The 25,403-nt window shown below is 66.2% G+C and overlaps 1 protein-coding gene across 1 annotated transcript; it reads right to left on the bottom strand.

The window, feature by feature from the left end:
• Positions 1-137: 137 nt before the first annotated feature.
• Positions 138-19,156, bottom strand: PTCH2 (patched 2). Its single transcript, XM_080603393.1, has 24 exons — positions 18,972-19,156; positions 18,505-18,697; positions 9,863-10,052; positions 9,655-9,724; positions 9,333-9,424; positions 7,609-7,804; positions 7,403-7,524; positions 6,976-7,123; positions 6,648-6,779; positions 6,407-6,562; positions 6,213-6,305; positions 6,007-6,132; positions 5,802-5,920; positions 5,288-5,693; positions 4,896-5,208; positions 4,568-4,710; positions 4,213-4,393; positions 3,642-3,925; positions 3,238-3,375; positions 2,970-3,112; positions 2,597-2,696; positions 1,989-2,234; positions 1,439-1,843; positions 138-1,238 (listed from the first exon to the last, which is right to left on the bottom strand). Exons 1-23 carry the CDS (start codon positions 19,044-19,046, stop codon positions 1,439-1,441), a joined length of 4,071 nt encoding a protein of 1,356 aa, XP_080459519.1. The 5' UTR covers positions 19,047-19,156; the 3' UTR covers positions 138-1,238.
• Between the last annotated feature and the right edge of the window lie 6,247 nt (positions 19,157-25,403).

Genomic DNA, 25,403 nt, shown 5'->3' with positions numbered 1-25,403 from the left:
ACCCCAGCTCAGCGGCAGTGTCCGGGGGGGGGGGCCAGGGCGGCGGGCACGGCAAACACCGCTGGAGTTAAAGTGCTGGGTGACGGCGCGGATGGTGCCCGGGATGGGGACACGGATGGGATTTTTTTTTTGGGGGGGGGGGGGGGGGTGGCAGGGAGGGGTGGCCCTGTTTGCACGGGAACAGGGCGAGAAATTAGCTTTCCCAGCTGGATGTGCCCGGTGGCAGTGTGGGTGCCCTTTGTGGGGGCAGAGCACGTGGGACCATGGCCGTGGGACATCCCGGGGGCTTGGCACAGCAAGGCCCCCCCCCCCCCAAAAAAAACCCTGCCTGTGCGGTGGCAGCAACAGGCCCCCCGGCACATCCCCCGTCTCCATCCCTCCCGTGCTCAACAGTGGGGAAACTGAGGCACGGAGGGGGCGACGTGGCCGCCCAGCACCCTGCAGAGGTGGGGGGGGGCACGACCCAGGTCTGCGCCCCTGCCCCGGGGGGGGGGGAAGGGGGGAGCCCTGCACTGGCAAAGGGTCTGCCCCCTCGCTGCCCGAACCCCGGGCAGCCGGGCGAGGCCGTCGGCTGAGAAATAAATCTTTTAAAATAAGCTTAAAAATATATATCTCTCTATAGATAAGTTTCCCTTTGCAATAAATAAAGGTGTTGGGGGGGGGTGCCCACCCTGGGCTCTGGGGCTGCCCCCCCCGTATCGGGAAGGGGGGCACCCTGGCTGGGCAGCCCAGCAGGTGGCCCAGGGAGGGGGGTCCCAGGAGGTGAGGGGGGGGGGGGGGGCAGGCAGTGACCCCCACGCACGCAGGGGAGGGTGGCGGGGCAGAGGGCTGGGCGCTGAGCCCGCCGTGCCAGCAGCTCCAGAAACAGAGGGGGGGGGTTAGTGCTTCCATTTCTGGGGGGGGGGCACAGGCCCGGGGCAGGCTGACCCCAAGCCCTGGAGGTGTGTGTGTGTGTGGGGGGGGACACAGCGTTGTCGGCACAGCCCCGGGCAGGGGACGGGTGGCACGGCACGGCCTGCACACAGCTTGCATAGAAATGCCAGCCTGCCCTGCCGAGCCCATTTGCGGGGTGGGGGGAGGCGCGGGGGGGGCGGTCCTCCTCGGCCGAGACCGGGGCATCGCCGCGGGGGCGATTAGCAGCACGACGCGGGCGACCCCGCTCTGCACCCTCTGCGCCCCTCCGGGTGCTGGGAGACGCCAGCAGCCCACGAGCCGGTGCCATCCGTGGGACCGGTGACCTGCGGAGAGACAGCAGGGGCTCAGCTGGGTACCCAAAAACCCACCCTGCACCCCCCCCCCCCCCCCAATGCCGTGCACCATCCTGCAGCAGTGCTCGCAGCCGGTTAGCGCTGCCGGGGCGATTTGGCACCTCTTGGGCTGCTGCTGCCACCGGTCCCCGCTGCAGGGGACAGAGGGGACGCCCGTGTCCCCAGCTCACCTAGCGCCGGGCGCCCGCCCCGTGGCCTCCCAGGCTCTGCATCTCGAAGGCTTCGGGCACGGCGCTGGGCACGCCGGGCTCCTCCAGGCTGTCCGCCTCCGCGCCGAAACCGGGGTAGGAGCCGGGCAGCGTGGGGTGCAGGGCCACCGTCACCGAGGCGGTGGCCGTGACGGTGGTGTAGCTGCCAGCGGGGCCCTGCAGGTGGGTGCTGTAGGAGGGCAGGGTGGCCCGCGGGGCTGGCCAGGTGCCGGGCGAGCAGGGCTGGCCCGGCCGTGGCGGTGCCGTGGGGCGCGGATAGTCTCTGGGCGGTGCGGGGCACGGCTCCCCGAAAGGCAGCGGGGGTGCGGGCTGGGGTGGCTCCTTCTTCCCCTGGACCTCCGGGCTGTCCTTGTAGGGCTTCAGCACCTGGGGTGGAGAGGAGTGGGGTGTGTGTAGGGGGGCTGAGCATCCCCAGCGACCCCCCAGCACCACCCTGCCACCCCACAGGGGACCTGCGTGTCCCCGTCCCCCAGCTCCATCCGGCCGCCGGCCCCCTGATGGAGACACTCACGGTGATGCGGGGGAAGCTGGGGTCCTTGCCGGCCTCCAGCAGGATGTGTGCCGGGGCGGGGGGCACGATGAAGGGTCCCCGGGGGCTGCCCGGCCCCACGCCGTCCCCGTAGCACTCCGTGTCCGAGGTGTCGGTGAAGGCGGCGGGCCAGGCTGGGGCACGGCGGATGTACAGACCCCCGGGGCCGAGGCACGGGGACACCGGCTCCGGAGGGGGCAGGCGGGGGCCGTTATCCAGGGGGGATGCCTGGGAAGAGAGGGGACAGTCAGAGGTACCAGGGACACGCAAGGATGCGGGGAGTGTGGGGTGGCAGGGGGCACGGGGTGATGGAAGGATGGGGTAAGGGATTTGTGGGGTGAAGCAGGTACAGGGAGAAGGGGATATGGGATGAAGCAGGGATGGGGGCAAATGGGGACGGGACAATTGGATATGGGGCAAAGAAGGGATGGGCAAAGCACGGGTGATGGCAAAGAGTGAGGGATGGGCTGAGGGGAGTACGGGACAATGGGCGTGTGGGGTGAATTTAGGACTGGGCAAGGCAGGGATGGGTGTAGGGTGAAGGTAAGGTGTGGGACGACAGGGGAAGAGGAAAGGTGAGGGTCTCCTACCTCGGGGGGTGGTCCGATGACGGAGAGCAGGACGGGCAGCAGCACCAGCCCGTTGAGCAGCCCCAGCAGCGTCAGGATGGTGAGCACCGCAAAGAAGTACCTGCATGGGGGGAGGGCAGGGGGCTGAGCGAGCAGTACCCCCAACCCTAAAACACTGCACACCCCAACCCCATGTTCCCCGTTCCCTCTGGGAGCCCCACGTCCCCCCCTGTTCCACGCAGGACAGGGACATGTCCTCACGACCTGCCCCATGTCCCCACCACCACCAGCTGGGGGGGGGGGAGGCTGCCACGCTCCCCAGCCCCCATTGCCACAGCTTTTTGGGGGGCAGCAAGCAGCCGTCCCCGCACCCAGTGGGGCACCCGGCGCTCACCTCATGATGAAGTCAAACTCGGAGCCGGCCAACATGAGGACGCCCAGGAGGGTGGAGACGGCGCCGTCCATCACGGGGGCGAAGGTGTGCTCCAACGCCGCGGCCGAGCGCACGTTCCTGCTCCCTGCTGCTGTCAGGAAGCCCTGCGGAGGGTGGGATGGGGTCACGGGGGGCTCGTCCCCACATGCACGTGGGGCGAGGGGGTCAGCAAGGCTGGGGGTGGGAATTGGGGTGCCCCGTAAGCAGGTAGGGGTCTGTTGTCACTCACCAAGGCCACGTGGACGGTGAACTCCACGCCGATGCCCACCGAGGCGATGAGGATGACCACGGGGATGGCGCTCAGCTTGATGCCCATCAGCCCCATGATGCCAAACAGCTCCACTGCCATCATGGCCAAGATGGAGACCTGGGGGGCAGCGGGGTCAGTGGGGGGGTGGCTCTGACCTGCGCATGGCCTGCCCGACCCTACAGGCTACATATAGGGCATCCTCACCCTATTGCCCCATCCCGCTCACCTGGCGGTGTCCCTCTGTCCTATATAACAGGGGATGCCCTCACCCTTGTGTGCAGGGATGTCCCCAAACCCCTGTTCCATCCATCCAGTGTCCCCGATTCCTCCTGACGGGTGTCCCCCACCCACCACCACCTCCATGCGGCAGTGCGCATACTCACGATGATGCCGGCCGTCCAGGGGTTGAGCAGCAGCAGGGCGCAGACGAGGAAGGTGCAGGCCAGCAGGATGCTGATGGCCAGCAGGAACCAGTGGCGCAGGCCGATGTACTGCTCCCAGAAGAGGAAGGGGTAGCCGCTGGGGTAGCTCAGCACCCCGTGGCGCTGGGCGGCCTCCCGGCAGATGGCCCGCACGCTCTCGATCGCCTCCACGAAATCAGCCGTGCGACGCAGCCCGCTCAGGTAGAAGGGGAACTGGGCGAACTCCAGTGGCTGGGCTGCTGGGACTGGGGAGGGAGGAGAGCACGGGGTGGGCACGGGCAGCACGGCGGCCCCAAGACGCCCACCCCAGCCTGGGTGCAGCCAGGATGCGTGCCTGGGCACCATGGGGTTGGGGAGCCCTTGAGGGGGTGAGCGGGGAGCAAAAGGGGGTGCATCTCTATCAGGGGATGCTCATGGGATGAGGGAAGGAGCAGGGAAGGTGCCCCACGTTTCTTGTGGGGCAGGGAAAGTGGAGTCCTCTGCCAGGGGAGGATGCTGGGGGCCGCAGGGATGCCGCCAGGCGCTCACTCACTTCGCAGGTTCTCGCCCGTGGTGTCGTACTTGTCATGGATCCACTCGGGGGGCGGCGGGTAGAAGTTGGCCTGCGAGGCGGCGAAGCCCAGGGGGTCGTTGCTGGCCCACACCGTCAGGCAGATGTAGAAGGTGTCCGGCGGGATGATGCCGTTTTCGTCCACCAGCCGCCGCGTGGTCAGCTGCAGGGGCGAGCAGGACAGGCCATGAGCAGGGCGCTGGGCACAGGACATGGCACAGCCCCGTGGCTCCATCCCCAGCCCCGTGGCTCCATCCCCAGCCCCGTGGCTCCGTCCCCAGCCCCGTGGCTCTGTCCCCAGCCCCGTGGCTCCGTCCCCAGCCCCGTGGCCACCCACCTGGTTGAAGTTGAAGGGCTCCTTCTTGTTGCCCGTCTGGATGAGGAGCTTGTACGCCAGCGCCCCGTCCTCAGAGCCGTTGCGGTAGCTGTCGTGGGTGATGCGCCCGGCTTGCCAGTCCCTGTCGAAGGTGGCCTGGAGCCCTGGGGACACAGCGTGGGGTGTGAGCATCCCTCGGGGCATGCCTGGCATTGCTGGGCACCTTGTGGGCACCACACAACCCTGGGGGCTCCCAGAGGATGCCAGGCACCCGCGAAGGTGTGCAGGCTGGGGAGGGGGTCCTTGGGCAGGGGAGGGCACGAGGAGGAGGGCAAGGGGTGCCCCTCACCTCGCAGCCAGTCCTGGAAGTAGTGGAGCCACATCTTGGGCAGGTCGTGGTTGCCCTCGCGCACCACGTACTTGACGGTGCTGAAGGCCTGGTGCAGGCTGAGCAGGGCGGCCTGGGCGCCCGGGTAGTGGAAGCCGCCCTTGGTGACGATGAACATGTTGTAGAAGGAGAAGTACTTGAACTGGGCCGAGATGAAGGCGTGCGCCTTGGTGTCCCGCGGCACGATGTCCGTCAGGTAGAGCCCGTCGTGCACCATGGTGGTGCCGTAGAGGCTCAGCCCCAGCAGCGCCAGGAAGAGCACCACCACCACCGCCTGCGGGGACAGCGGGGTCAAACCAACGTCCCCCGCCACCCATCCCCATCGTGGGGCGGCCGTCCCGTCCCCGCCTCACCTTGGTCTGGGTGCGCAGCAGGAGCGGGGCGTACTTCTCGCGGGCGAAGTCGGAGAGGCTCCAGCGGCAGAAGGGCAGGGGCACGCACTCGCGCCCGCCCTTGGCCTCGTCCAGCTGGGCCAGGAGGTCCCGCGTGGAGCTGGAGGGGGTGAAGACCTGCGAGCCCAGCGGGTCGGCGGGCGGCAGGAGCACGGCGGGCGAGGTGCACACCTGGGAGGTGGGCGGCAGGACGGTGACGATGTGGTGGCCCGAGGGGTCGCACTGCGTGAAGGCCTGCACGGTGGTGGTGATCTGGGTGCTGGTGGCCACGCCGGGGTGCCCGTAGGGGGACGGGTGGGAGGCATGGTTGTCGTTGGCGTCTGCGAACTCCTGGGGTTGGATCTGGATGACCCGTGAGGAGCAAGGGCTGCGGGGAAGAGACAAGGGGATGGTGATGGCAGGGCTGCCCACGTAACCACTGTGGGGGACACATGAGGGCCAGCCCCATCCTCTGTGGTGCCGGCAGAGGCGGTACCTGTAGAAGCAGCAGAGGATGTCGAGCCGGCGCTTCTCCCGCCGGTGCAGGTCCATGCTCAGGATGGCGGGGAAGATGAACAGCACCATGGCAAAGTTGAAGACCACGACCACCGCTGCCTGCGGGCAGAGGGACGCGTCAGAGCCGGGCCCTTCCCACCCCAAGGATGGGGTCGCTGCTCCCCAGGAGGGCACCGGGGCCGTACCTGGATGGAGAAGGCACGCAGGGCAGGGATGGGCACCAGGGCTGCCATGAAGAAGGCGATCATGTTGCTGACGGAGGTGAGAGCCACGCTGGTCCCCGTGCGCCTCAGGCACTCGCCCGTCCGCTCCTGCGGGGCACAGAGGGACACGGTGACGAGGGAGCGCGGGGAGCAGCCGGGGAGCCCCGGGAGCAGGGCTCGGCGCTCACCTTGAAGGGGACGTGCTGGCTGGTCTCGGTGAAGGCGTGAGCCAGGAGGAACATGTCGTCCACGCCGATACCGAGGGCCAGGAAGGGCAGGACCTGCCGGAGAGCAGCCAGTGTCGGCACGGGGACGGTGTTGGCACGGGGACGTGGCCACCGCCCGGGAGGAGGGGACCCAGGGCTCTTCCCCCAGCACCTACCTGCGTGGTGGCCGCGTTGAAGGAGATGCCGAGCAGCGAGCAAAGCCCCAGGCCGGAGGCCACGGAGAGGGCCACCAGCAGGACCCCGGCCAGGCCCACGGCCCCCTGGGACTTGGAGCAGTCCCACCGCAGCATGGTGACGCAGGCGTAGGCCAGCTGGAGGAGCGCAGCGGGTTAGCGGGGATGCAGAGGGGAAGGAGGGATAGGGATGGCAGGGGATGAAGAGGGGGGGTGTACGCACCATGAGAAGGTAACCCCCGGCCACCCGGATGGCGCTGACGTCGGAGAAGGACTTCATGATGTCGTTGAGCGTGGTGGTGGAGAAAGCATGGACGCTCTGCGTGGCGTTGGGCGGGATGGAGTCCTGCGCCAGCTGCAGGGCATGCCCCCCGTTAGACAAGACCCACGTCCCCCCATGAGAGGACCCAGGGGCTGAGCATCGCCTCCGAGGGTGCTGGGGACCCGCAGGACCATGAGAGCGTGGTGCCAGGACCCACGGCCACGTGAAACCGAGGCAGAAGGGGCGATGCTGTGCTACACAGGGGCTGGGGGCTGTCCCCAGTACCCACCTCCACAAATTTCCTCTGCCAGGCCTCCAGGATGGCACCCGCCTTCTCCTCGCTCCAGCTGATGTCGTGGATCTCGTAGTCGTCCTTGAAGTGCTCGAACAGCTGCCGGGGGCTCATGAGGAGGAACATGGTCTGCAGGGCCTCGGCGCTGGGGGACACGCACACATCCCGCTGGGACCGGCTGCGGCACCCCGTGTCACAGGGGTGGGTCCCCCCCAGCCCCACGGGGACACCTGGACCCTGTCCCCTTTGTCCCCAGCCTTGCTCCAAAGCACTGACCCCTCACCAGACATGCTCCCAGATTACCCTCTTACAGTGGGTGCCCTTGGGTGCTGGATGAGGCCACCGTGCCCCAAACCATCCCACGGGCACCACGGCAGGGACCCCGCACCGTGCCCGGGGACCCGCGTGCCATGACAGCTCGTACCTCAGCAGCTTGCCCTGGGAGTCTTTGGTTGTGCCACCTAGGATCAGCTCCTCTTGCCAGCGCATGAATTTCCTGGAGAAGCCGTGGCAGCCCCCCGAGAGCTCCGCCGGGATGTCGGGGCTCTGCCGGCAGAGGGGAGGTGGCATCAGAGGTGTGGGACAGGCAGGAGAGCAGCGAGACCCCGGTCCCCACGGGACGTCACCTACCTGCTGGCTCTGCTTGTTGGGGGCGCTAGGGGGACACTGGGGGTCCCGGGGGTCCAGGCAGGGCCGCTCCATGTAAGCCTGCCCCACCTCTGCCTTGTCCAGCAGCTCCTTGAAGCCTTCCAACGACGTGAACTGCCCCAGCTCCTCCATCAGCTGCAGAGGGTCCAGATTGCTCCACTGGATGTCAGGGCGGCCCCTGCGGAGAAAACAGCACGGGGGATGCTGAAACCCCCCACCTCGAGACCCTATTCCATGCGTGGAGCGGGGCTGGCACCCCAAAATCCCTGAGGGGGTGCCCCAAAGGCAGAGTGAAAGGATGTCAGGACGCCTGCCCGCGGCGTCCCCGCGCCCCAGCGCAGCGGGCCGTGCCCCGAGTCAAGTAGCGTGCCTGATCCTGTTAGGCTGGGACAAAGGGGGGCAGCCGGCCCCGCGCGCCCCGCTCCGTGCGAGCAGTCAGGGCGATTACTGCCCGCGGGCTAACGTCTTGATAGCGGGGAGGGGATGCTGCAGCCCGGCCGGCCCTAAAGCTGGTGGTTTTGGGGCTTTGCTGAGTGGGGCAGGACGGAGAGCAAGGCTGTGCCGGGAGCTTGGGTACCCGCAGAAAGGGTTTTTTTTCCATACGCGCTGATCCAGACCCGCTCTGTCCCAGCTCCAGTGGCCACGCTGCCCAGGGCCGGCTCCCTGCCTCACCCGGCTTCTCTCTGAGACAGAAAGGCCGCCGGAAAAAAAAAAAAAAGCCAACAAACCCAGCCCAGCGCTGCAAAGAGGCGAAGAAAAAGCCCCAAGCGAGTGTGGGCTCTGGGGAGAAATGCAGCCTAATAATTCATGAAGGCTGGCTGGGCCGGAGCCGGGCGCTCGAGATTCCCACATACCAACCGGAGCTGCTGCCGCTTCCAAAGAGAGCCCCTTTTATCTGCTTTCGCTTGCTTCACTGAGCCAGGGCAAATCCTTTTGTCTTTCCATAGATTGCCGCTCTTTGTTCTCCCAGCTCCCGCCCCGCTCACCCCTCAGAGCCTTAAAAAGGGGGAAGAGTCCCCGGGCTGCCCGGCCTGGGTACCGCTGCGGGCAGAGGTGGCTCCTGCCCCTCCGCGGTGCCACCCTACAGCCGGGCACCCGAGCACGGGGACCCGCTGCAGCCCCCGATGGACAAAGCCAGCGGCGCCCCGCTTGCTCCTGGTCCGCTTCGTTCCCCGCTCCGGCCGGGCTGGGGTGGATGATGCAGGGTCTGGGGGGGGGGGTGTGAGGGGACAGCCGGTGTCGTCCCCCCCCCCCCCCCCAGCGCTGGCTGGGCACGCTGAGGCCCCTTTCCCCTCCTCCCGTCCCGCAGCAGCCTGAATAAGGCCACTATTTCATCTGTTTGGCAACGGGCAGCTTTCAGAGCAGCATTAGCATGAGAAAGCGCGGGGCTGCGTTTGCTGACAATGCACAAGTCTGCCCGGGCTCTCCCGGACAAACACGCCTGTAAACAGAAGGAATGCAGCCCCCCCCCTTCACCCCCCCACCCTCCCGGGCCGGGGACCTGAGCACAGAGGGAGCAGCCCCAGGCACCTGCGTGTGGTGCCCGCACCTCTCTGTCCCCACGTCCCCGTCCCCGGTGGGGTGGCAGCACCCGCTGCGGGGACGCGGCGGTGCCACCGGGACCAGCCAGGTGGATGCAGATGGGGACGCGTCCCCGGTGCCACAGCCCCGTGGTGTCCCCCCCCCCAGGCCCCCCGCACACTCACGGGAGGTAGGCTGAGCCTCCCTGCAGCTTGGCCCCTTCCCAGAAGCAGTCCAGCGGCGTCAGGATCACGCAGGGGAACAGCTTCTCAATCATCTGCGGGAGGGAGAGAGGCGTGAGGGGTCGGCGGGGACGCGTCGTGCCCTCCCAGCTACCTGCCCAAATCCACCCCCCTCCCACGTGGAGCTGGAGGTTTGGGGGTTGCTTGCAGCATCTGGTGCTGGAAACTCCCCTGTGGCCCGCTTCTCGGGGGGGGGGGGTTTACCACGATGCAACCCCACCGACCAGCCATGGGGTGCCCGATGCCACGCGCGGCCAGGACTCACCCTCTCGATCATGCCGTTCTCGATGATGGGGACGCCCGACTTGTAGCAGATCTTGTTCAAATCCCATGATCTGCAAAGGCAGGGGGAGGGCGTGAAGACAAGCTCCAGCCCACGGGAGGGCGAGGGGCACGGCAAGGTTGGGGGGGGGGGGGGGGGGGACACACGGGGCACGGCGGGGGTCCCCGTCCCTGTCCGGAGCCGGACTCACTTTCCGTACAGCGAGACTTGCACTTTGCTGGCAGCCAGGGCCGCCTCGAGGTGGAGCTGCAGGGCCTCCTGCGTCAGGATGTTCTCCCCTTCCCGCTTCGGGGTCTGGATCAGCATCTGGGACGTGTAGACGGACTCCTCGCCCAGCTTCTCCTTCGTGTAGCGGAGCTCCTGGCTGACGCGGCTGCCCGCTGTGGGGGGGACCGCGGGGCGCTCCGTGAGCACCGAGGCCACCCCAAAGCCCTGTCCCCCCAACACCCTGCCCATAAGGGACGCCCGGGGAAGCGAGCTGGCCCTGCAGCGTTAATTAGGTGGTGCCACCAGAACCCAGGAGACTTCTCGCCACGGGGGTCCACAATTGCTCCATCCTCCGTGCGCCTGCACCCCAGGGACCCCAGGGCTGGTGGCCTCAGGAGCCTGCACCCAGCACCCACGCGGACACTTCCAGCCTCAGTTGGCTTTGCTCTCCCTGAACCCCCCCGCACAGCTGGAGAGGTGGACATCATGCATCCACCCCACCCGTCGTGGATGCCCAAGACCACCGGTCCCTGCAGGGGCAGGGCTGCTCTGGGAGCACCTGGGGACAGAAAGGTGCTGGGGGGCTCCCCAGCCCTTCGGCACCTCCAGCAAGCGGGACCCCAGCACCCCATCACCCACCGGGACCCATCCCTGAAGGCATCGCAACAGCTCTGCAGCCAACGGGACCGACGTTCCCCCAGAAGGCACTGACTTCATTTGCAGTCACACGCATTTATTTACAGCGCCTACAGCACCCGGCCACCCTGCTCCCAGCACCCTCCATCAGGGGGAGGACTCCGGATGAAGCCCCCACCCCGGTGCCACCCACTGAGGACACCCCAAGCGCCGCAGGCAGCCGGGGGCGCTGAGCGCCCTGCCACATCCCGGGGCGGCTCCGCTCTCGGGGGGCCGGATCCTGCCCAGCGCCGGGGCAGGATTCATCCTCGCCGGGACGCTCCCTCGGCAAGAGGCCGGGGCCCCGGCGGGCCTGGCCCCCCGCCAGCACCGAGGAGGCCAGAGCAAGACCGCAAATAAGCAGCAGAATCTTCCCTTTTAATGACTTATTATATGGGTTGGTGGTTTCTTTTTTTTTTTATTATTATTTATTTTTGATTTTTTTTTTCTCTTCTTTTTTTAATATATTTTCCTTGCTTTTTGGGTGGCGGGGGGGGCGCCTTTATTGTTCCTGGCTGGGCTGGGGAGCAGCTGGTGTCCATCAGATGCCAGTTGCGATGGAGGTCGTGCCAGGGCTGGGGAGTAAGGCGGGGGGGGGGGGGGGGTACACACGGACACGGCCTTTGTGTGCGTGTGACAGAGGGGACGTCGGCGCCTGGGGGCTGGGGACAGGAGGAGGGTGGGTGCCGCGGGGGGACCGTCCCCTTCCCTTCCCTTCCCTTCCCAGCAGGCTGGGAGGTCGGGCGGGAGGTGCACCGAGCTGCTCTGATCTCGGCCGTGCCACCCACGCCGAACCCGCACGGATGGGTGGGGGGGCTTGGGGCTAAGGGAGGGGGGCTGGACCCGGCCCCACGGCCGCATCCTGAGGGCCGCATCCTGCTGCGCCCCGCGGGCAGCGCTGCGGGAGGAGCCGCACATCTGCGACCCCCCCCCTTCTCCAAGTAAAAAAAAAAAAAAAAAATTAAGAAAGAGAGAGAGAAAATAAAAAGCCGTCCCTTGTAATTAGTGTTAATTTGGAACAGGGCACTGCGAGCCGTCAGCAAGCTTCAAAGGCAGTGAGGAAGCCTCAAATTCCAACACCCTAATTAACCAAAGAGCAACATGAAAAGACAAGGCAGCGCGCGCGGGGCTGCCAAGGACACTTCAAACGGGCGCGCACCCGCCGGACGGCACGGCCGGGCCCGGGGCTGGGAACGGGGCGAGACGCCCCACGCGGCACAGAGCCGGCCTGCGTGCCCCCCCTGCAACAGGGGGCTAGGGGAGGGGGCCGGAGAGCGCCATGATAGCAACAATGAGCACGTTAATGAGGAACTGTATGTAAATTAAAAAAAAAAAATTAAAAAATCTCCAATTAACAAAGGGAGCCCTCGGCTTTTTCATGCAAAAGGCCCTCTGGTTCCAATCAGAGGCCCGGTCCTGCTTGTTAACAGCCCTGCTCCAGCACCCCCTGCACCCACGGGGGGCCGTGGGCCCCCCACTCCCCCAGCCGATGCTCCCCGGCCTCCCACGAGCATCCCCATGGGGTGGAGGTGCAGGGTGCCACGTAGCTCGCCCCGGGGGGTGATGGAGGTTGGCTGCACCCCAAACACCCTGAGGGTGTCGGGAGGGGACACCCACGGTGCCCAAGCTGGTGCCAGGAAGGGGACGGGGTCCTGGCAGCATGGGAGGCCTTGGGTGCAGCGTCCTCCCGCCCACGTGGGAGCCCACCCCGTAATTGGGAGCCCACCCCGTAATTACGGCGTCCGCCGCAAAATTACAGAGCGGGGCGGGAGCCTCCCTGCCCCCTGCCCGGCCACCCTGCCTGCGCTGCCCCCCGCAGCACCTCCCTCCAGCCTCCACTTTTTGGGGATGGGGTGCTTGGCCCCGCTGCAAGCACCCCGAGACACAGCACGGAGGGTTTGGGGTCAGAGGGCCCCAGTTCAGGGCCTGGTGTGGGCACCAGGCCTGGCACATCACTGTGGGGACATCCATGGTGAGGGCAGTGGGACGGGGCAGGCCGCCCACCCCACAGCGGGCTGTCCCCGCTGGGCACAGCTGAAGGGGATGGAGGCGAGGAAGATGGTGGAGGTCACGGAGAGGCACTGAAACCCAGGGAGATGTCCCGCTGGGAGGACCACTCTGTCCCCCAGGGGTGGGTGGAGGCTCAGTCACAGCAGTGCCACCACGCTGCGGATGGGCCCTGGGCACCACCGGCCGCTGTCACCGCTCAGGAGAGCCGGGACCGAGCACGTCCTGTGCTCGGCCTCCAAAAGAGGTCAGGCCCTGCCTGGTGTAACAGGGTGGTGGCACGCGGCGACCAGCGGGGACAGCACTGGACGGGGCCTAGTCCTGGTCCTGGCACTGTCCTAGTGCCACCACCCCAGCAAGGGGGAGGAGGGGGTCCCATGGGGGCAAAATCCCATTGCTGGCACCAGGATGCCAGCTTTCAAGCCCATGGATGGTGGGGAAGGTCACACCGAACCCCTCCTGAAAACGGCACCCCTATGGGGACGCCCCCCCGCCCCCCCCAGCACCCATGTGGCCACCTTGCTGCAACAAGGGGCACCCAGGGGTGCTGACACCAGAGCACAAAGCTGCTCCACAGCACAGTCAAAGCACGTCACCCGCAGGGATCCACACACACCCCCGCATGATTAAACCCCCATGGGGACACCCATCGGTGCCAGCACCACCCCACAGCCCCAGCACCACCCCACAGGCCCATGGACGGGGGTCCTGAGGCACTGGGGGGGGGATGGACATGGACGCCTCGCCACTGTCCGCTTCCCCGTGCCGACCGGCGTGCAAGCCGGAGGCCACCTTCAAAGTGTTGTGGGGCGGATTAGCTGGATTAGGGAGCCTGTGAAAGGACCCATGCTGCTCCGGAGGAAGTCTCGCCGAGGGCGTGCTGAAAGAGCCATTTTTACCTGTCCCGGCCTCCCGAAAAGCCCCGCGGCCCCGTCCTGTCAAAACACGGCCATACACCGCACCGGGGCCATCCCCGTCCCCGTGGGGTGGCAGTAGGGTGTCCCCAGGCACAGGGACCGGGGGGGGGGGGCTGGTGGCTCCACTCCCAGCCCCACAAAAGCACTCCTGACGCTTCCCTAAATAAATACAGCGAAAAGAGGGCTCTGCCTTCAAAAAGCCAGCGGAGGGGGTCAAAAAATAGTAATAATAATAAAAATAAATAAATAAACGGCCCATTTGGGGCCAGCTCCCCATCCGCCGGCCCCGGCCAGCCTTTGTTTATGGCCGGAGCTAAATTAATGTCTTTATTACCCCAAATCCCTGCGTGGCCGTTCCCAGCGAGGCTGAGGGGGGGGCGAGGAGCCAGCAGCGGCGCGGCCGGGACCGAGGGGACAGCGCGACCCCCGAAAAAGGGGGAGAGGGGATTCAGTTGGGAACCATTCACCGCTAAGACTCCTGTCAGCATTGACATAAATTTCCACTGGTGTTGGCATTTAGGCATTTGCCATTTCCATATGTATAGGGCTGCCTGTACTAATTATGCTAATCACCCCCTCTGTTGGCTGCTGTGAAAAATGGCCACATTAGGCACTCCACTGCTTGCTAATGTCACTTAATGTGTGGTTGAAACATACATTCATCCCGCTCTGAATGGTGAAATTTTTCCACATTGCTGGCTTCATTCAGGCAAGAAATGAATTTTTTGAACTCAGACCACTTTTCCAGGCCCGAGGGAGAGGCAGATAATAAAACCCTCTTCTCAGTCCCTCGCGCTGCCCCCTCCCAGCCGCCCAACAGCACTTAAAACGCACGGAGAGCCCCCTCCCTAAAGCTGGGGATATGTCTAAGTTTAAAGGGAAGGAAAAGAATAAAAAACAAAAAAAAAACAACCCCAAAAAAAAAACTTCCTAGGAAAACAAAAATGTATAAGTTGACAAGCAAAGCAAAATGGATACGCGCAGATAAGCCACAGCCATCTGAAAAGAGTCTCCCAGACTTTTTGGTTAATTAGCAAAATTTTCCAGCCCGAAAAGCTGACCGAGCTGTCAAGGAAGGGAAGAGCAAGAGATTTCTCGGTGGCCTCCCAAAGATAAATAAGCGGAGGCAGTCCCCGCCTGCGCCCCATCTTCGGGCCAGTCCCCGGAACGGTGCTTGTGGGGCCGGCGGGGCTGCAGGAGGGGGGCTTTGGAGCAAGTGTCAGAGCCCAGCAAGCCAACAAAGCCTGTTTTTATATTTTTAGGATAACGGGGCGCAGGGACCCCAGCACCCCATGGCAGCAGCACACCGCAGCTCCTTGCTGTTCTCAGCCCCCACGTCCCAAGGACGCCCCCAGACCCTGCCCAAGCCCATGACCAGAAGGGGTCACAGGGTCCCAAAGCCAGGCCAGGAGGGGCCCTGTGGCAGCACCAGAGACCCCTTCCCACCCCGTGGGGTGACACCAGTGCCACCACACGCACGGAGGAGCAGGGGGACCCTGTCCCCACCGCACACCGCCTGGGGACGGAGCAGGGACGGGGCAGCCGGGGCGCGGGGCCGAGCCACCCCGCAGCCCCCCACGCAGCCATCTTGCCCCTCCAAACCCACCCGCTGCCGGCGGCCAGACCACCCACCTCTCCCCGTGCCCACCCAGAAAGGGCCACGGCACCCCCTCCCCACACAGCTGCTGCCCCACACGCATCCCCCCCCCCTTTCCTCCGGGGGTCCCACGCGCAGTGGGGAGCAGCGTGGGAAGGGGGGGGACACGGGGACAGCCTCCCCCTGGGGCAGAAGCGGGGTGGGGAGGGTGCTTAATCCCACCCTCAGCTCTTGCTGGGGATTTCTGCTCCCTGGTGCCCCCCTCGCTGCAGAGGCGGACAGAGCCAGCCCCCTCCATGCAGCCCACCTCCCGTCAGCCCCCGCCACGGGGGCACCCCCTGGGCTGCACCCCGGCTGTGCGCTGGGTGCCAGGAGTGGGTGTGCGGGGGGGACACCCCGTGCCAAGCCCCACGGCAGAGGTCAGGGAAGGACAAAAGCTAGCGGGGAGAAATCTCAGCTTCATGCCCCAAGCTGGGATCAGGGAAGAAAACCCCCCCCTCACCCCCACACCGTGCACTCATCTCCACCCCTCACCCCCACACCCCAGCACATTCGGGGTACCCCTGACCCCTCTGGGAGAGGGACGGGGGCTGCTCCGGGGGGATTCGGCAGCTCTTTGAGAGCGCGAGGGCTGCGCGGGGCGCTCGGCTGTTCCGGTTAGGAATTAACCCGGCCTTCCTTTGAACCAGCCCTCGGCGCTATAAATCAGGCAGGGCCATTCACCACCCAGGGCTCTGCCTCCCCGGAGCTCGCCGCCCCGGCCCCTTGGCCCTACGAACGCCCTGGGAGAGCCGGGAACAGCTGCCAGGTGTCTAGAGGTAACTCAACACTCGCTGCGAGCCGGGGTTTCAAAGCCTGCGAGCGGCTAATTGCTTCGGAGGAGCCTAATTGAACATTTCCACAGTCGGGTCCAATTTATGGGGTGACACGGCCTCCCTCCCGTCTCCCAGGCAGGGACGTGGGTCAGGCGGTAACCCCAGGGCACCGCCAGCACCCCCCGGCCAGACCCCATCCACCCCACGGGGGTTGGGGGAGGTTCACGGGGCTGGGGACCCCCCCGAGCCGGGACAGGGGACCCCACAATTTCCCTCATTGGCCACAGTTGAGAAATACCCCTGGGGGGCAGAGTGGGGGCTGCCCACCCTATTACCCCAGGGGGGGACGGCGACACCGTGCCCCTACCGCCAGGCTCCAGGAGGCTGCGCTCAGCCTCCCGCGGCCTCTGCTCTGCCTGTGGAGGTCGATCCCTCTCCTGGGTGAGGTGGTTTGGGATGGAGCATCACCGAGCTGCACCCCTCAGCCTGTCTATAGACAGGTGAGCGGGCAGGGGCCAGCTTCTGAAGGTCACCAGAGGCTTCCCGTGAGCCTCAACCACCCCACTGCCTGCAAGCAGGGCCACGGGATGGGACCGGGACTGCCTGCCCCTTCAGCACCACCTCGGGGCTGGGAGGGACCACGTTCCTACAAACATCTCCCCACCCGGACAGGGCAGGAGCCTCGGGGGGCTCCCAAGGCTTAGGGGACACCCAGGTTTTGCCAGCCCCGAGCCGCCTCCACCCGGCACCGGGCTCACAGCACAGCGACGCATACGCCAACAACCCCACTGATGGGAGGAAGGGGTGGCCGAGAAAGTCCACGGGATTTTCACATCCTAAAACGCTCAGGATCCAAACGCACGGTCCGGGAAGCTGTCCTGCTGCCCCCGATACTGCACACCCCGCACCAGCGGGACGGGAACGGTGATCAGGGAGGGCTGGGGACAGCCAAGGACACCGGGGGATGCTTTGATCTTGCCAGAGCACGCAGAGGGAGGCCAGCAGGGAGGCCGGGAAGAGGCAAGCACCCGCGGGATGGGAACAGGGCAGGGAGGCAGCCCCAGGGCTGACACGCGAAGCTGAGGGAGAGCAGCAAGTCCGTCCGTCCGTCCTTCCACGCCTTGAAACCACCCCGGCCGCACCATCCCGAGCCAGCACCCCGCAGAGCACCACCGGCACCCCCCTCACAGCAGCGTTGGACCACGGGGGAAAAATCCAGCTCAAAACACCGGGAAGATGCCCTGGCCAGGAGGAAGAGCCGGCTCCTCCGAGAGCTCCCTCGCCGTCCCTGCACCAGCAGGGTGGCATAGCGGGGTGCATGTGCCAGAAAAGACAACTTTGGGGACACCTCCAGCCGTCCCCACAGCCAGCCTTGGCCCCTTCCCCGTCCCGCTCTCCACCCCGACGTGCCGCAAGCCCTGCTCCCTCTGCAGCAGGAGCAGCCACCTCCCCAGCTCCATTTGCAGACGCACCAGATGCTCACCCCAAAAAACAGAATAAAACCCCACAGAGCCCGAGCCACGACCCGGAGCAAGGAAACCGCTTTAGGATCACGTCCCCGCTCCAGCGGCCCCCATCTGGGCCGGGAGGCACCGCCGGGCTTCTCTGCTACGTGGTGCAGGGGAACGGGGCGACGGGGCCGGGAACGGGGCCAAGCACCCCACGGGAGTGGGGAGCAGGTGGGGGGGCTGCAGGGTCGTGGGTGCGAGCAGCGAGGGAGCGCAGGGCCCTTTTTTTTTCTTATATATACATATATATATATATATAAAAAAAAGGGGGTGGGAGAGCAAAGTTGCTTCTATTGTTGAACCAAATCCAAGAGTAGCTGAGGACCACACAGGGAGCGGGGCGTGGGGGAGGAGGCAGCGCTCCCGCACAAAGATGGCTGACACCCCTCCGCTGAGCAACATCTGCCCCGGCACGGCACCCGGCACGGCACCCGGCACGGCACCCGGCACGGCACCCGGCACGGCACCCACGGGCCACCCGCCCCGGCCGGAGGCGGTGGCGGGCGAGCGGCCGGGAAGGGTGCCGGAGGGAAGGCGGGGGGGGGAGCGAGAAAAATCTGTGCTCGCGCTTATTAATAACAAAGGGCCGGGTTTTAGCGAGGGTTCCCCCTCGGAAACGGGGGATTTGCTCCCGGCCTGACCCTGCCCCGCTCCCTGCTCCCCTCCCGGATGCGCTCCGGGAGCCGCGGCCGGGACCGGCCCCGGGGGATGCTCCCGGGCGGGCACCGGGCGGCAGCGCAGCCGGGAGAAGGGGATGTGTGCACGGAGGGGATGGGTGGGGGGGGAAAACAAAAAAAACACGCGTGGGGGGGGACCCGCGTGGGCAGCCCCGGAGCGCACAGCACCGCCGGCGGCACCCCACGTGCGGGGACACCCGGGGGGGGGGAACCCCACGGAGCGGCGCCGCGCGCGGCCGGGATCCCGCAGCCGAGCATCGCCCCACGGCTGTCCCGCGTGGCCGTGGGGGGGGGGGGGGACAAAGCCCGGGGGGATTGGGGACAGCGGCGGCCACGGGGACGGAGACGGGGCCGTTCCCACGGGTGGGCGAGCCCGGGGAGGATTTGGGGGGGGGGGGGGGGGTGGTGGTGGGGGGGTGTCGCCCTTACCTTCCACCCAGAGGTGCTCGATGTCGGTCTCGACGGAGGCCACCCGCAGCCCCACGGCCAGCGCCCCGAAGAGCAGCAGCCCCACGAAGAGCACCTTCCCGCAGTGCCGCTGGATCCGGCAGCCCAGGGCGAAGAGCAGCGCCTGCAAGCGGGCCCGCAGCCACAGCGGGGCCTTTCGGCCGCCGGCCCTGCCCTGCGGAGTAGGGGGGGGGGGGGGGGGACGGTCAGGATTTAGGGGGGGGCTCGCATAAGGGCTCAGCATCCCCTCCCCGGGTGGGATTAAAGGGCTGGGGGGGGGGGGGAAGCGATGCGCCGTGCTGTAGGGCTGGGATGCGGATGCTCCCAGTGAGGACCCCCCCCCCCCAAAAAAAAAAAAATTTTTAAAAATTAAAAATTTAAAGTTATAAAAAATTACTCAAAGCGCTAAAAAGCAAGGGACGGGTGACGCCGGGGGAGCTCTCCCTTACCTCGGGGGCCGGCTTGCGGCGGGCGGCTCGGAGCGGCGGCGGTGGCGGCGGCGGCGCGGGGGGCTCTGCCGGCATGGCGGGGGGCGGCTGCGGGGCGGGGGCACCCCCGCGTTAAGCGGGGCCGAGCGCGGCCCCCATCGGGCTCGGCGGCGCCGGTGGTGCCGGTGCCGGTGCGCGGGGCTCTGCGCCGCCCGCCGCCCGCCGCGCCTCTAAAGGGGGGAGGCGGGGGCGGGGGGCGCCGGGGCCGCGCCGCCGCCGCCGCTCCCATTGGCCGCCGCCGCCGCGGCAGCGCCCAGCGCCCAGCGCCGCTGCCAGGCAACGCAGCGCCCGCCGCCGGCGGCCACACACGGCGGAACCCCCCCCCCACACACACACCCCCCCCGGTACCCCCCCGTGCACACACACACACACACACACACACACACACACACACACAGGCAGGCGGCCCGGGGCGGGGGGGGGGGGGGGGGTGGAGCATCCCTGCCCTTGTTTTGTTGCTTTTTTTTTTTTTGGGGGGGGGGAGCATCCCTTTTTTATTATTTTTTTTAGAGGGGGAGCACCCCTTCCGCTTTTTATTTCGCAGGGGGAGCATCCCTTCCCTTCTTTTTTTTTGAGGGGGAGCATCCCTTCCCTTTAATTTTCGGAGGGGAAGCGTCCCTTCCCTTCTTTTTGTTGTTTTTTTTTGGGGGGAGCATCCCCTTTTTTCTTTTTTTTTTGGAGGGGGAGCGTCCCATCACCTTTTTATTTTGGTGGGGAGCATCCCTTCCCTTTAATTTTCGGGGGGGAGCATCCCTTCCCTTTTATTTTCAGAGGGGGAGCATCCCTTCCCTTCCCTTTTGGCAGGGGGAGCATCCCTTCCCTTTAATTTTCGGGGGGGAGCATCCTTTCCCTTTAATTTTCAGAGGGGGAGCATCCCTTCCCTTCCCTTTTGGCAGGGGCAGCATCCCTTCCCTTTTGATTTTGCAGGGGGAGCACCCCTTCCCTTCTTGTTTTTTTGGGGGAGGAGCACCCCCTTTTTCCTTTTTTTTTTTTTTTTTTGGAGGGGGAGCACCCCTTCCCTTTTATTTTTAATGTGGGAACATCCCTTCCCTTTTTATTTTTGGAGGGGAGCATCCCTTCTCCGTACACATCCCCCCTCAAGGGTGGTGAAGACATACCCCAGAGGTGCCTCTCCCAAAATTGTGGGTAGCCCCTGAATGCTGCCCCAAATGCGCCCCCTCCGTTTCTGCCTTCCCCCACCCCATAAGGCCAACCGTCCTCCCATAACCGCTCCCCACAACCAGGTGTCCCTCCCGTACCCGCTACCCACCCACCATGCCCACGGGACGGGTGTCCCTCCCGAGGGCTGGGTGCCCCCGCCGCATGTGTCCCCCCCCCCCAAGGGGTGTGCGTCCCCTCCTGCCACCCCACAGAATCCCCCAGGGGTTTGGGGGCGACACAGGGAAGGGCTCCACTTTTTGGGGTGCTCACAAAGCGCTGCCACATCCCTGCCGTGAACAGCCAAGTAGGGGGGGGGATACAGACACACAGGCACCCCACGTCCATGGGGCAGGGGAAAAAGGGTAAATGGCTGCAATAATTTGCGGGGTAATTAGGACTTTGCTCCAGCTTTATGGGACCTCTGCACATCCCACGCCCTCCTCGGGTCTTCGGTGGGCAGGCCCGATGCTTCTCCCACCGGTCACCCCCCAGCCCTCCTTGGGGTGGCAGGGGGCTGGTAACAGCGAGGCTCATCCCGCCATCCCCTTGCTGGCCAAAATAGGGTGAAACCCTCCCAAAAAATAACCCGGGTTCCTCGGGCAGCCCCCGGCCTCAGCCCCCGCTGGGCTCTCCGGGCGTCGGCGGCGCGCAAAGGGTTTCTCCCCCGTCCCGCGACAGGCCTGTAGCATCTGGCGTTTCCCCAAATACAGAAGGGAAACAGCTATTCAGCACTTCTTGTGCCTGATTGCTATTAACAGCTCCACCGGCCCTATTCCTCGGTGGACCGGTCCTACCGCTGGGCAGCTGCTGCTTTTTGTAAACTTCGTTTGAAATAACTCGCTCGTCCTCCCTCTCCTCCGGCCCCGTGGCACCGCCGCGTCCCCCTGACCTCCGCTCTCCGTCGCCCTCCTGGTTGGGGCCGGCGGCTTCCACCTGGGGCTCTGCCGGCGCCCGGCAGGTTGCGAAATGGGGCGGATGTGGTTGGGGAGCCTCGGGATGCCCACCGAGCCCCCCGGGACGGTGTCCCGGCCCCATCCCGGCTCGCCCGCGGCAGCACCGGGCTCCCGTGCTGCCCCAGCGTGGCACGGCAGCACGGTCCCTTGAGCATCGTGGTGTGGGGCCGGGTTGGGCACCCCAAATGCCGCAGGGGGTTGGGACAACAACCCCAAGCACAAGGCCACCAGCGGGATTGAAACCCCATCCGGAAAACGCCCATGGGCGGGATAGCGCTGAGCCGTGCCACGATGCCGTGAGCTCCGGGGCAGCCCCGGGTCTGCTCGGTGTCGCGGGCTCCGGGTCCCCCTCGTGTCCCCCAGGGCCACCCGGGAGGGGACCCGGGGCCAGGCGCTGAGCCCCGCGGGACAGCGGCCCCAGGGGAGCGGGAGGGCGCGCGGGGAAAGGCTGGCGCGCGGGGAGGCTTCGCCTGCCGCTTGGTGCTGACCGGCTGTTTTATATCAAGGCGGGAGGGGGGATTTGCTGTTCTAGATGGTATTTTAATGGGCAGCCAGGCAGCTGGAGCCTGGGAGAAGCCTGCTTTACATTGTTTGGGGTTGTAACAAATAAATTCAATTAAAGGCAAATGGCTCCGCGCAGCCCCCACCCTGCGCGGTGGCTCTGCGGCACCAGCGGCTGGGGGAGCGGCAGCCTGGGGTGGGGGCCCAGGGCTTCGTCCCCCCGCCTTGGGGACACCCCCAGGCCTGCCCCTTTGAGATGTGGGGATGCGTCATGAGCTTTTTTGGGATGGTTGGGGTGCAGGGATGGGATTGGGGGCACCACGCCACCCACCCAGCACCCAGAGAGCAGGCACCGGGTTGGGGAGCCCACGCCGCCCCCATATCGTGCATCCCACCCCATGATGCAAACGGGATGGGAAAACCCCCGAGGACACCCCGGGGACGGGCAGCCCCGGCACAACAACGGGGCCCCGGGAGAAACGGAGGTCGGGCAGGGGCAGGGACACAGAGCCAGGGCTTTGCACGGCCGTGCAGCTGGGGGGAAAGCTGAAGGGGACTCGGCGGGGCCGTGCCAGAGCCTCGGCACGCTGTAAACAGCCGCGGCAGCAGCAGCAGCAAGTCCTCTGCCGGGAGCCAGCGCCGGGCGTTTGTTAGTTGGAAACCAGATGGTGCTCGGCGAACCGCCGGCACAGCCCGCCTGGCCGCCGGCCCCAGCCGCGAGCAGGCTCCCGGGGGCCCCGGGGCTTCGCTGCCCGCGGGCAGGGTGGCCGGGGGATAGAGGAGGTGTCGGGAACCCCTTGGCTTGCTCCACGTGGCACTGGGTGCCATGACGGGGTGTCCCCAAGGGATGCCGTGTCCCCAAGGGATGCCGTGTCCCCAAGGGATGCCATTCTCCCCAAGAGATGCCAGGTTCCCAAAGCGATGCCATGTCCCCAAGGGGTGCCATGTTCCCAAGAGATGCCATATCCCCAAGGGATGCCATGTCCCAAAAGGATGTCGTATTCCCAAAGGGATGCCATGTTCCCAGGGGATGCTATGTCCCCAAGGGATACCATGCTCCCCAAGAGATGCCATGTTCCCAGGGGATGCTATGTCCCCAAGGGATACCATGCTCCCCAAGGGATGCCATGTTCCCAAAGGGATGCTGTGTCCCCAAGGGATGCCATATCCCAAAAGGATGTCATATTCCCAAAGGGATGCCATGTCCCCAAGGGATGCCATGTTCCCAAAGGGGATGCGGAAGGAACAGTGGGGTTACAGGTGGGGCATTCACAGCCCCTAAACCCCCACGCACCTCTGTGTGCTACTCTGTGCCTCAGTTTCCCCCCAGCTGCCTGGCGGCGGTGGTGGGGGTCCCCAGGGCAGAGGGGAGGGGGGACAGAGGTTGGTCCTCGAGTCAGAGGCCCCTAGGTCCCCACAAAGAGGGCTGTGGTGTCAGTGGGAAAGGGATGGAGCCCCATCCTCGAGGCCAGGGAAAGCCTTGGGGTGGGAGCGAAGGGGTCCCTGCCACATGCCACTCCACGGGACGCGGTGACGGGGACAGGGCCAGCACAGCCAGCAGGACCCGACACTCCTTCCCAAATCCCGGCTGCCCCAGGGGCAGGTGCACCTCCCATCTCAGCCCAAGGTTTTGGGGGACCGCAGCAAGCGGGCAGGCGGCCCCGGCTGGGGAAGGGACAGGACGGGGGGGGACGGGGACACGGCACCCCCGGCAGCCACGGGGGGGTCCCGCGGTGTTTACAGAGCTTAAAAACCGCCTAAGCCCCGCGAGGCCACGGCGCACAATAGCATGTGGACGTGGTGACACCGGCCGTCCCCACACCACCTTGGAAGACAGAGGGCCCTGCCACCCACCGCCAGCACCGGGATTAATTATGATAATGTAGTTCTTTCCCCCTTTGTCACCCTAATGAATGGGCCCCTTTAGGATTTTAAGGCCTTTGTTTGGTGCCTCTTTACTGCGGTATTGTAGGATGGGGACTAGCAGGTGGCAGGTCCCCAAACAGCCCCTTTTGTCTCCTTTGGGGGCTGTTTTGTGGTGGGGTTGGGGAGGGGGTGCGAGGATGCTGGCTGGGAAAGTGGGGGGGGGGGCTGCAAGGGGGCTCCCGGCCGGGGCCGCAGCGCTCGCCCCATCGGGTCCCAGCGCCCCAGCGCCGTGCCCGAGCCGCCTGCGCCCGTCCCCGCTCGGCGGGCAGATGCCGGGAGCCACCGCCTCAGCGCCGGCCTTGATCTTTTACTGCCTGGGCAAATCAATTACCCGGCAGAAAAGTCCCTAAATCCCACCATAAAACCCGTTTAGCAGCCGATGTGGTGCGGCGGCCGCTGGTAGCGCTGCCTGGGCCCTGGGCGAGCCTCGAGCCCCGCTGCCGGGACCAAGCCCCCGGCCGATCGCTGCGGGGAGGGCAACTGGGGGCTACTGGGGGCTGCTGGGGGCTGCTGGGGGTGGCTGGGGGCTGCTGGAGAGGGTCAGGCATGCAGCGCAGCTCTTGCACGCTCCTCGGCCATGAACAGGGGGCTCTCAGGGGGCCCAGGACCCCCAAGCCGCCCTCCCTTCTGCACCAGCCCTTCCTCATCCCCAGGGTGCAGGCGGGGATGTGCCGCTGCCAGCGGTGGCACCAGGGACCTGGGAAGGGCACAGAGGGGCAGGGAGAGAGGAGAGGGAGGGACTCGGAGGCACCTGGAGGGTGAGGGGCTGTGCACCCTACAGCCACCTCGGGGGGAGGACACGGCTGTGCCTGCTCAGCCCCAGGGGAGTGAGCCCCAAACCTGTGTGTGCCCTAGGGAGGGGATTTTGGGGCCCCGCTGCCTTCCATGCAGCCACACAGGAGCATCCTTAATGCCACAGGGACAACGGCAGGGCAGGGACAACACCAGCGTGGAGACCGAGGGCTGACGTGGCCCCGATCGCAGGCTGGGCTGGGAAATGCCTCCAGGAGCACCGCAAGCACAGGGCACCTCTGCCTGGGGACACCACCAGGTGCCGGGCACTGGAGATCCTTGTGTCCTGCGTCACCTCCCCATGGCACAGGGGACGCCGGCTGTCCCCGTGTCCCCACACACGGGGCAGAGGGATGTTGCGGGGGGGGGGGGGGGGGGGGGGCAGATCCTGGCCGGGCACCGCCGGGGGCTGCGAACCGGTGAGCAGCGGGGTGGTAAAACGGTGACAAGTAATTGGTGTCCCGGCCAGTCCTTTCATGCCGACGCCGTTTTATGGGTGAGGAAATTGCTTGTGAGTCAGGAACACAGGAGACAAATTTAGGAAGTGCTCTCTGAATGTGCCGGGGTCAGGCGCCGAGGCCGAGCGCTTGAAACCTGGGTGGCCTCGGCGCTCGCCCCGCGCACCCCCCCCGGCTCCTCGGCATGGGAAAGCAGACCTTTTATCTTATCACTGCTCTTCCGCCCGCCCCGGCCTCCCCCCGGCCCCCTCCCGGCACAGCCGCTCGCGCCGCAGACACAATGCGAGCCCTGCGCCCGCGGCCCTCCGGGAGCGCCCGGCTGTGCCGGCACGGGGGCTGCCCCCAGCGCCTCGACCCACCCGCCTGCCAGCCCTGGGCGTCGTGGGGTCCCCAGCATTGACCCCAATGAGCCATCGTGGGGCAGGGGGTGCAGGGTCCCCCTTGGGGACCTGCCTGGAGCAAGCAGGGGGAGCACGGCTCCTGCCCCATAGAGGTAGTGATGGGAAAGAGGTGGTACGAGGCGCTGGGATGTTGGCGCGCCGTGGATGAGCCGTCCCCATGGCTGGTCCCTGTCCCCACGCAGCCAAAGCAGGAGCCTTTTG

Source organism: Anser brachyrhynchus (assembly GCF_964034855.1).
Source record: "Anser brachyrhynchus genome assembly, chromosome: 8".
Classification (NCBI taxonomy): Eukaryota; Metazoa; Chordata; class Aves; order Anseriformes; family Anatidae; genus Anser; species Anser brachyrhynchus.
This window is presented reverse-complemented; position numbering and strand designations above follow the sequence as displayed.